Here is an 11,285-nt window from a genome sequence, read left to right on the forward strand (position 1 = left end):
CAGATTGTTTTTTTTAAAGTTTCATCTTTTAAACTATTTGTAATAAAATATTTATCTTTTGAGGAGAATCTGCGAGTCTTTATCTGTTTTGTTTTATTTTGACTGATCATTTTCCACCTTGAATTAAAGAAAACTATTAAATGAAATATTCTCACAATAAAAACATTTTGTGTTATTGATTTTATGAATTGTAATATATAATTATAAAGAACAAAGTAAAGCCAGTTTATGTGATGACTAATGCATGTAGAGTTTAACACTTTCAATTAAAAATGAAAAAAAAAAAGAACTTTTCCTTCATATTGATTGTTTTTAATGTCGAAGGTGTTGAGTTGTGTACTATTTTGTTGTTTCCTACAGATTTTGGAAGGCTTTCCAATTTTTCTCTTTGTGTTTATACTGATTGTATTGGTGACGTTTAAAGTTTGCAGGTTATTTTGTTTTATAGGTTTGTGTTGTTTTGTTGTGCAATTCTCTTCATTGTGTGTTCTTTGGTAGCTTGTGTTTAGTTCTTTGTTCATTTGGTGTGGTGCTCTTTAGTTTTGTCTTATTTTTTATGTCGTTTTCATGCAGTTCACTGTTGTTTTGTCACGTTTTGTGTATGTTTGTGTAGCTTGGTGTTATTTAGTTTTGCTTTGTGTGTCATTTGAGTGGAAAACGTATGCTTGTGTACTTTTGTGTTGTTTATGTAGGTCGGTGTGGTTTTTCTTATGTAGATTAGTGTAGTTTCGTCTATTTTATGTACAGTGTTTATATAATTGTGTGTTGTTTATGTAGGTATGAGTTGTTTTGTGCATTCTATGTGTTGTGTTTGTATAGTTTTGTGTTGATTATGGACGTTTAAGCAGTTTCGTGTTGTTCATATGTAGTTTTGTCTAGTTTTTGTTTATGTCTGCATGTTTCATGTGCAGCCATGTAGGATAGTGTCGTTTTTGCACCATGTGCACCAAGGGAAACCAGCTCTGTATTTTGAGCTTTTTTTGTTGTTGCTCACATATAGGGTTGCAAAATTCTGGGAATTTTCAAAGTTGGAAACTTTCCAATGGAATTTGATGGGAATTAATGGGAATTACAACAGTTTTCCTCCACCTGTGTGACTGATGTGAATGAATAAAGGTTTCTGTCGCGCTTTCAGTCACCTCGAATAAAGCGCTTAGTCGGCAGCTTGCTTTACTGCAGGAGGAATCCTTATTAATGGTGAGTTTTTAAAATATATATTTAAGTTACTTTACAGGCCATTTACTTCCTCTGATCCCCTGAAATTAATTATGACCAATCTATTTGTAGGTAATATGAATTATGAGTGTGTTGTGTTAAAATATGTGATCATGTGTCCTGCAGGCCTGAACACAGCAACCTGTGCTTCATCGTCTCATTTAGTGATTTTTCAAACTGATTATTGAAAGTTCATCTGTTCTAAACTCATGTTATTCAGGTGGAATAGTTCCAAAATTCCACCAGCTTAACTTCCCATGGAAAATTTCCGGAATGTTTCTGGAAATTTTCCGCCCCCTTTTGCAACCCTACTCACAAATAATATTTAGAGCGAAACCCGTGATGTCACTTCCTGTTCTTGAATGTCCCGTCGCTGCAAAATGTCCACGTTTGTATGCGTTTGGTCTTGAAATGAGACGTGCAGTGGACAGACGGGCGGACTCTCCCGGAGTGTGTGTGTGTGTTTGATTCCCGTCAACACCACAGTGTGTTCAAACAGTGCAGCGGGGGGGGGGATGTCAGGATGAATCAGAGGTGATGAGGGTGATGATGGAGGAGGAGGAGGAGGAGGAGGAGCTGGCAGCCTCAGATGAAGGAGAAGAGGAGCGACTCTCAGCAGGAGCACACGGTGAGTGATTCTCTGCGATTCTACCATTCACATCACTTCAAGTCAGCTAATGATGAAAATTTAATTTTTTCTCTTTTGGTCTTTCTTTTTTTTTCTTTTTTTAAGCTTAAATCTGTTTTCAGCAGTTTAATTTTGCCTTGTTTGATTCAAGCTGAGGTGTTTTTCACTGCAAGCGACAAAACAAACCCACTCTCACTTCACACACAACCAATAAATCCTCAACACACGATGAGAAATCGGTAAAATGAGAAGTAAACTAACAAAAAGATGGATTAAAAGACAAAAATATTAGATCATTTTGGTAGTAGTATTGGTAGTATTTGTGTTTGTAATAGTATCGGAGGTAGAATCAGTAGAATAGTAGTGGGGGTGGTTATAGTTAGGTAGTATTTTTAGTGGCATGATTGGTAGTAGTTGTATTGGTTAAAATGGTAGTGGTGGTAGTCATAGTAGTAGTAGTAATAATAATGATAATAACTATATTTATTTAGCACTTTTTTAAAACAGTGTTACAAAGTGATTTTAAATTAAAACTAAAAAATTAAAAACATTAAAACCACAACAAAATTACAGTAACAGAATACAGAGATTCGATCAAAAGCGCAAAACAATAGTATTAGTTAGTAGTAGTAGACGTAGAAGTAGTAGCAGCAGTAGTAGAAGTAGTAGTAGTAGTAGTAGTAGAAGTAGTAGTAGTAGTAGTAGTAGAAGTAGCAGTAGTAGAACTAGTAGTAGTAGAAGTAGTAGTAGTAGAACTAGTAGAAGTAGTAGTAGAAGTAGTAGTAGTAGAACTAGTAGAAGTAGTAGTAGTAGTAGTAGTAGTAGAAGTAGCAGTAGTAGAACTAGTAGAAGTAGTAGTGGTAGTAGTAGAAGTAGTAGTAGGTAGGACCAAGGTACAAAAATACAAATATGGCCAACTTTTTACCACTTTGTGAAAATTCCTAAATTCTTCAGTTCAAATACAACTTTTACTTTGGTTGAAGTTTCATAACTATTATGACAAACTTAATTTTTCCACAGGAGAGAAATTGCACTTTAGTTACAGCTGATCGGGATTAATTCATAAGAAGAGAAACTGAACTGACGTACATGAGAAGTAAACATTAAGTTAATATAGAAACACTACGAATAAGTGTTGGATGTTTAAATGTTACAGTGCAGAGACACATTGGTGTCATCGGCTAATTAGTAATCTGGGATTCTCACAATTCTCTCCTTCTCCACGTGCTTCTCCTGCACCTCCTCCACTTCCACCACCTCCACTTCCTCCTCCTCTTCCTACTCCTCCTCCTCCTCCTCCTCTGCAGTCCCTGTATTGAGTTTCAGTTCTGACTGAATGAACACTGATGAATTATTTACAGATGAGCTGAAGGTCGGGCTGAAGCCTCCAGAGACCCTCCAACAGACGCTTCTCCTCTCCGCCGAGGAAACTCGACGAGCCTGCGAGGACGAAGAGGAGGAGGAGGAGGAGGAGGAGGAGGAAAACTCCTCCAGTACTCAAGGTGAAACTGGACAAACTGCAGGTAAAACTTGTCTGGATACTCTGAATCTTTTGTTCCTGTAAGTTGAAGCCAGCGGATCAGAGAGACGTCACAGTGGCTCAAATTCAGTTTTTCCTCCATCAGATCATTGCAGGATGAAAAGGAATCGATTAATAAAAATGAAAATAGGAACACAGACGCCGACCTGCAGTTTACTGATCCTGTAGAAGTTTGACGTTTAGATTTGTAACGTGGAAGTAATGACATCCAAGTTATAACCACTGTGGAAGGTTAGTGGAGGAAGATGCTCTATAATCTGGATGTAGAGGAGGAAGATGCTCTAGAATCTGGACGTTAGAGGCGGAAGATGCTCTAAAATCTGATGTTAGAGGAGGAAGATGCTCTATAATCTGATGTCTGAGGAGGAAGATTATCTATAATCTAATGTTAGAGCAGGAAAATGCTCTATAAACTGATGTTAGAGGAGGAAGATGCTCTATAATCTGATGTTAGAGCAGGGAGATGCTCTATAATCTGATGTCACCGGAGGAAGATGCTCTATATTCTGATGTTGGAGGAGGAAGATGCTCTATAATCTGATGTCAGAGGAGGAAGATTATCTCTAATCTAATGTTAGAGCAGGGAAATGCTCTATAAACTGGTGTTAGAGGAGGAAGATGCTCTATAATCTGATGTTAGAGCAGGGAGATGCTCTATAATCGGATGTTAGCGGAAGAAAATGCTCTATAATCTGATGTCACCGGAGGAATATGCTCTATATTCTGATGTTGGAGGAGGACGATGCTCTATAATCTGATGTTAGATGAGGAAGGTGCTCTAGAATCTGATGTGAGAGGTGGAATATGCTCTAGAATCTGATGGCACAGGAGGAAGATGCTCTATAATCTGATGTTAGAGGTGGAAGATGCTCTATAATCTGATGTTGGAGGAGGAAGATGCTCTATAATCGGTTGTCAGAGGAGGAAGATGCTTTATAATCTGATGTTAGAGGAAGAAGATGCTCTATAATCGGATGTTAGAGGGGGAAGATGCTCTATAATCTGATGTCAGCGGAGGAAGATGCTCTATAATCTGATGTCAGAGGAGGAAGATGCTCTAGAATCTGATGTCAGAGGAGGAAGATGCTCTAGAATCTGACGTTAGAGGAGGAAGATGCTCTATAATCTGATGTTAGAGCAGGGAGATGCTCTATAATCGGATGTTAGCGGAAGAAAATGCTCTATAATCTGATGTCACCGGAGGAATATGCTCTATATTCTGATGTTGGAGGAGGACGATGCTCTATAATCTGATGTTAGATGAGGAAGGTGCTCTAGAATCTGATGTGAGAGGTGGAATATGCTCTAGAATCTGATGGCACAGGAGGAAGATGCTCTATAATCTGATGTTAGAGGTGGAAGATGCTCTATAATCTGATGTTGGAGGAGGAAGATGCTCTATAATCGGTTGTCAGAGGAGGAAGATGCTTTATAATCTGATGTTAGAGGAAGAAGATGCTCTATAATCGGATGTTAGAGGGGGAAGATGCTCTATAATCTGATGTCAGCGGAGGAAGATGCTCTATAATCTGATGTCAGAGGAGGAAGATGCTCTAGAATCTGATGTCAGAGGAGGAAGATGCTCTAGAATCTGATGTCAGAGGAGGAAGATGTTCTATAATCTGATGTCAGAGGAGGGAGATGCTCTATAATCTGATGTTAGAGGAGGGAGATGCTCTATAATCTGATGTCAGAGGAGGAAGATGCTCTATAATCGGATGTCAGAGGGGGAAATGCTCTATAATCTGATGTCAGAGGAGGAATATGCTCTATAATCTGATGTCAGAGGAGGAAGATGCTCTGGAATCTGATGTAAGAGGAGGAATATGCTCTATAATCTGATGTCAGAGGAGGAAGATGCTCTGGAATCGGATGTCAGAGGAGGGAGATGCTCTATAATCTGATGTCAGAGGAGGAAGATGCTCTATAATCGGATGTTAGAGGAGGAAGACACTCTATAATCTGATGTCAGAGGGGGAATATGCTCTATAATCTGATGTCAGAGGAGGGAGATGCTCTAGAATCTGGATGTTAGAGGAGGAAGATGCTCTAGAATCTGATGTCAGAGGAGGAAGATGCTCTGGAATCTGATGCCAGAGGAGGAAGATGCTCTAGAATCTGATGTCAGAGGAGGAAGATGCTCTAGAATCTGATGTCAGAGGAGGAAGATGCTCTAGAATCTGATGTCAGAGGAGGAAGATGCTCTATAATCTGATGTTAGAGGAGGAAGATGCTCTATAATCTGATGTCAGAGCAGGAAGATGCTCTATAATCTGATGTTAGAGGAGGAAGAATCTCTATAATCTGATGTTAGAGGAGGAAGATGCTAATGCTACTCACGCTGCTTTCAGAAGGCCTGGGTGAGTTCAGGATTGATGAGGCTCCGCCCCCAGTAAAGAGGAGGTTCTTGACATGGTGACCAGCATTGATAAGAAAGAAGACAACATGTTTCAGTGGCACAGCAGTAAGGGATTATTATGAACTGACTTACTGCATTACACTTTCTGACATTTCATGGAAACTTCTCTTCCCTTAAACTGAAGTTCATCAAACGGTAACTACAACATAGCAGTGTAGAAATATCCAACTGACCAAAGATACATTTGTAAGTCAGGATTTTTCTGTAAATGGGTGAAGTTTCTTACTGACAACCCATAAAAACTGCTAAAATTGTATTTCTTTCATAAGTTGGCGGTCATTCATGTATGTTAATGCATGACGATACAATGTTTCACCTTCAAATCAGAGAAACTTAAAGCTTAAATAAGATTCTCAAGCTGAAAGCAGGAATTAGCAGCGCTGATGAGCTTCCCCTCAATCCAGACGACCCGTCACGGCCTTTATGGAATGAGGATGAGCTCGGGGGAGACGGATGTGGTCACTAATCTAATAGAAACTTTAAACACATGGACTAAAACAGCAACAACTCATTATTTGGTTCAACAGTGTGTGTGTAAATCTGCCAGAGCGCAATCACCTGAGGTCCAAACCCAGAGCCCACCTTCACACCAACACGACCAGAACAGTGGAGCAAAGTCCAGTGGAGGTTCCGTCCAGCCAGCGAGCCCCCTACAGGCTGAACTCTGACCCCGCCACCGCTGGAACAGAGAGTCCAACCCCCCCCCCCCCCCTCCCCCGCGCCCTGGTTTCCGGAAACATTCGTTAATGATTGAAGCTCTAATGAAGCGAGACGACGTCTTCATCAGCAGAACGGAGTCGCTATGATCAGAGCCTCGCCAAAGTCCTGATGACATGTTTTCTTTCCCCCTGCAGAGAGACGGAGCGACCGACAAGAGACGGACCGATAGAGAGACGGACGGATAGAGAGATGAACCTATAGAGACGGACCGATAGAGACGGACCGACAAGAGACGGATCGATAGAGAGACGGACTGACAAAAGAGACTGATAGAGAGACTGACCGATAGAGAGACTGACCAATAGAGAGACGGATCGATAGAGACGGACCGCTAGAGAGACTGACCGCTAGAGAGACGGACCGATAGAGATGGACCGATAGAGAGACGGATCGATAGAGAGACGGACCGATAGAGAGATGGACTGACAAGAGACGGACCGATAGAGAGACGGACCGATAGAGAGACTGACCGATAGAGAGACGGACCGATAGAGAGATGGACGGATGTCGGTAGACAGGATTCCTGAAGGGACCCCGGTGAAACGGCAAAGCAGAAATGGTGTCCCAGGAACAGGAAGTGCCCCCCGTCTGCCACGGATAGCCTCCAGATGTGCATGATGGGACTGCACGCCGCCTCCAGTGTCTCGCCGCTCTTCGGTCTGGTGTCCGCCGAGCGCCCCAACGCCTCGGGCTCCTCTCCGGCCTCGTCCGTCCCTCCATCAGCATCCTGCAGCATCGACGAGTCCTACAAGTACGTCTTCCTGCCCGTCTGCTACTCGCTGACCTTCGTCTTCAGCCTCACGCTGAACTCCGTGGTGCTGCTGCGCTCCTGCTGCCATCACGGCGGCGGCGGCGGCGGAACGCGGCGGTGGAACACCTCGCTGATCTACATGGTGAACCTGGCCACCACCGACCTGATGTACGGCCTGTCGCTGCCCTTCCTGGTGGCCAGCTACGTGCTGAGAGACCGCTGGGTGTTCGGAGACTTCATGTGTCGCCTGGTTCGATTCCTCTTCTACTTCAACCTCTACTGCTCCATCTTCTTCCTCACCTGCATCTCCGTGCACAGGTGAGACGCCCCCGCTGCGCCCCCTGGTGGTTCGCACAGTCTGTGTTCTAGTTCTGATTCAAACGTGCCTCGTTTGGTTTCCGTCGAACACAATTTCAGAATAAATCTCCAAGAGTAACACGACGAAAAGCATCGAGGTCAAACTCCTTTCAGTTTAGAAGCCACACGGTTTGTTTGGTATCATTTGGGGAATTTTAGCAGTTGTTATTTTTGTGTACATGAGGAATTCTTTTGAGCTTTCAGCAGTTGCTTTGCTGTCATTTTGTGTTGTTTTCACATCTTTAAACAGATGTTTGCTGTCTTGTGTTGTTATTTGTTGTCTATTAGCAGTTGTGTGGATTTTAGGAGTTGATTTTGTGTCATTTTGTGTTGTGTCTTACAGCAGCTTTTCTGGTTGTGGGTTGGTTTTTTTTACCAATTGGTTTGTGTCATTTTGTATTTTTGTGTCTTTAAGTGTTTGTTTTGGGTTTGTCTGTGTTATTTTTGGTCTTTTCATTCTTAGAATGATTGTATATATGTGTGTGTGTGTGTGTGTGTGTGTGTACTCGTAAAACTAAAGAATAAGCAATAAAGTTTCCAATCACCTTTTAGTGTTAAACCACAGAATAATACCCAAAACAAAATGAAGGGATTCTCAAAACACTACTTTTTCAGATCATCCCAATCTGAGTCAATGTAACTGCGGAGCTACTTGGAATATTCTAGACTTTTTTTGGGGGTATCACAGTCGTTTGTTGTTCGTTCAAAAGCCGGAGTTTACCATGTTGAGTGCAAGTCCAGGAGTGTTTCCAGTGTGTAACAGTGTGTTGGTGGCGTTGAAGGTACCTGGGGATCTGCCACCCCATGAGGACCATCACTCTGGAGAGCCGGCGGCTGGTGAAGGGAACCTGCGCCTTGGTTTGGGTGGTGGTCTTCGTCCTCACCTGCCCCATCTTCCGGTTCGCCCAGACGGGGCTGGTGCGGCGAGGCGGGGCGAGCGAAGGCGGCAACGGGACGGCGGAGCGAGAAGGCGAGGGCTACATGAACTGCTGGGACGACGCCATCGACGAGGAGTTCGCCGACTACGTGCCGTACGGCATCGTCCTCCACCTGCTGGGCTTCTTCGTGCCCTTCGTCATCATCGCCTGGTGCTACTCTCGGGTGGTCCGCACCATTTTCCGGACGCTGCGCTCGCCCCCCAGCTCCGTGGAGGGCGGCGAGGACGGCCCGGCGGGGGACGGGGCGCTGGAGGACGAGCGGGAGAGGACCTCGGTGTCCATCTCGGGCTCGCAGTACTCGCACTACATCCGGCGGCGGCGGAAATCCATCAAGACCATCGTGACCATCACGCTGCTGTTTGCGCTCTGCTTCCTGCCCTTCCACGTGACGCGCACCCTCTTCCTGCTGCTGCGGCGCGGGCAGCTCGGCGGCTGCAACGCCATGAAGGCCGTCTCCATCTGCTACAAGGTCACCCGCCCGCTGGCGTCCTGCAACGCCTGGCTCAACGCCCTCCTCTACTTCCTCACGGGCGACAAGGGCGCCCCCTGCTGCTGGCCACGGCGGCGCGGCGTCCGCCGGGACCGCCGCAGCGGCTCCCTCTGGTGGCCGCTGAAAATCTTGAAGAAAGAGGGCGCAGTAGAGGACGAGCAGGAGGCGGGAGAGAAGGTGGAGAGGGAGGTGCACGTGGAGAACGAGTCCAAATCTTCCAGAGTCATCTTTTAAAAAAACCGGTATCTTCCAGACGTGATACGAAACTGTACGCAACGAAACAGGAAGTGGGTTCATATTAGCTTCACCTCCAGTCCACGTCCAGATGTGACGATGTGTTCAGGGGCCTCGCGATTCTGTACTTTTTTCCCCCCGGTTGTTTGCCTGCTTTAGGTTGAAATTCCCAAGTTTGAAAACTTCCAAGACCTCGACTTTTGAACGTGGCTGTTGAGTGACACGTTAGCATATTAGCATCAGAATGTTGCTACGTAATAGCATGTTCAGCGAGGCGAGGCTAATACCTGTCCTGGATGAAGCTGTTCTTTCCTAATATGTAACATTGTTGGCTGAAACTCCCAGTTCAGACACAACGAGAACACTGAATACATGGTGTGTCTCAGTCCCGAAATCCAACTTTAAATAAAAAAAAACACAAAAAAACAGAGAGGATTTAGCGTATTAGTTTGTAGTGTTAATTTTACAGTAATTAGAAAGTTTCCTTTGTCACTGATTGGGGGCTGTGTACCGGCGCATGTGAGGCGTTTCTCTTCAAACACCCAGACCGAGTTGGAACAGCCTGAGCAGATTTTCCACATATTTATTGAATAAAATGAACCGAGGCTGGAGCTCGACTTTGTCTTTGAATCACCTTCTGATCTTGCCAACTGTTTGATTTTGGGTCAGAGAGGTAATGCACTACACTTCACTGTCACAGCGTCAAACAGCCGTCTAAATCATCTTTATATCCAGTTATCAGTTTATATCCATAATTAGCAGCGGTCAATATTGCCATAGATTTTACTTTACCGTCGCGCTTCTGACACTCAACTTAACAGTCCGTCGTTTATGGCGTCAACATAAGAAACGAGAAAATTCCCGCGGAAATTTTATTGTGCCTGCCACCCCCTGCTGCCGAGGGAGGCCCCCTACTGTGCTCAATTAACTAACGTTCTTCCACTGCGACTAAATCAAAAAACATTTACGTAGAGGTTATTGCCACCTAGTGGATGTAATTGGTATTACACGCACACGCTCGGCTAGGAGGAGGGTCGGGGCTGTTTGCACGTGGCTTCATGCAAGGTGACGAGAGAGAGAGAGAGAGAGAGGAGAGAGAGAGAGAGAGAGAGAGAGAGAGAGAGAGAGAGGAGAGAGAGAGAGAGAGAGAGAGAGAGAGAGAGAGAGAGAGAGGAGAGAGAGAGAGAGAGAGAGAGAGAGAGAGAGAGAGAGAGAGAGAGAGTGTTGACAATGAAAACTCAGTTTTTTTTGCAAGTGACAATGGCTTTTATTGATAACTTTTTTTTTAACCCATGCTCACATTACTTTGGAAAAATGTGATGCAAAACCAAGATTTTCAGTTCAGAAAAGTTTGACAAAATGTACAAATTAAACCAGACATGAATCTATAGGTCGTCTGCATATAGATGTGCTGCTTCTGTTACATTTCATCCTCCAAAACCCGATAATAAAACAGTAGATCATCATTTTTTATATGTCAAAGACTTGTACAGAGCAGGAAGAACCTCGAAAGGTTGTTTTTTAATTGATAACACACATTTCGTTCACCCCTCCACATCTCAGAAACCCCAATAAGAACAGCACTCACCCTTGTTTTGCAAACTTTTTTTGGTGTCGACGTTGAATTAAATCGCAGAATATCTGAAGCTAATCCAGAATAAACCGCCAGGTGAGGAAGCGGAGTCCTACCAGGAGAAACACGACGTTTACATGATTGTCGTTTCAACTTGCCCCATTTTCTTTTTAATTTTGAAAGCATTCCTGTTTATAGACCACGCCTCCTATTTAAGCCACGCCCCCTTTCCAGGACTCCAAATGCTGCACACTCGCCGGAGCCGTCAGGTTGTGACATTATTGATTGAAAGTATAAAGCTTGAGCGTTGGTTGATTTCACAGGGTCGGAGTAGAACTCGCCGGGTCTTCGCTAAAGTTTCGCCCGCGTGCAGCAGCGGGCCCGGCGCCGTCTCACTCCTTCACCTCCCACCGCGCGTCG

At 44.1% G+C, this 11,285-nt stretch overlaps 1 protein-coding gene across 1 annotated transcript; it reads left to right on the forward strand.

Moving 5' to 3' along the window:
• Positions 1-7,139: 7,139 nt before the first annotated feature.
• Positions 7,140-9,292, forward strand: LOC308139145 (P2Y purinoceptor 3-like; the record flags this gene model as incomplete). Its single annotated transcript, XM_080508490.1, has 2 exons — positions 7,140-7,591; positions 8,413-9,292. The coding sequence occupies 2 exons, from the start codon at positions 7,140-7,142 to the stop codon at positions 9,290-9,292; spliced, it is 1,332 nt and encodes a 443-aa protein (XP_080364616.1).
• Between the last annotated feature and the right edge of the window lie 1,993 nt (positions 9,293-11,285).

The sequence above is a fragment of the Blennius ocellaris genome (genome assembly GCF_963422515.1).
Source record: "Blennius ocellaris genome assembly, chromosome: 14".
Lineage (NCBI taxonomy): Eukaryota > Metazoa > Chordata > Actinopteri > Blenniiformes > Blenniidae > Blennius > Blennius ocellaris.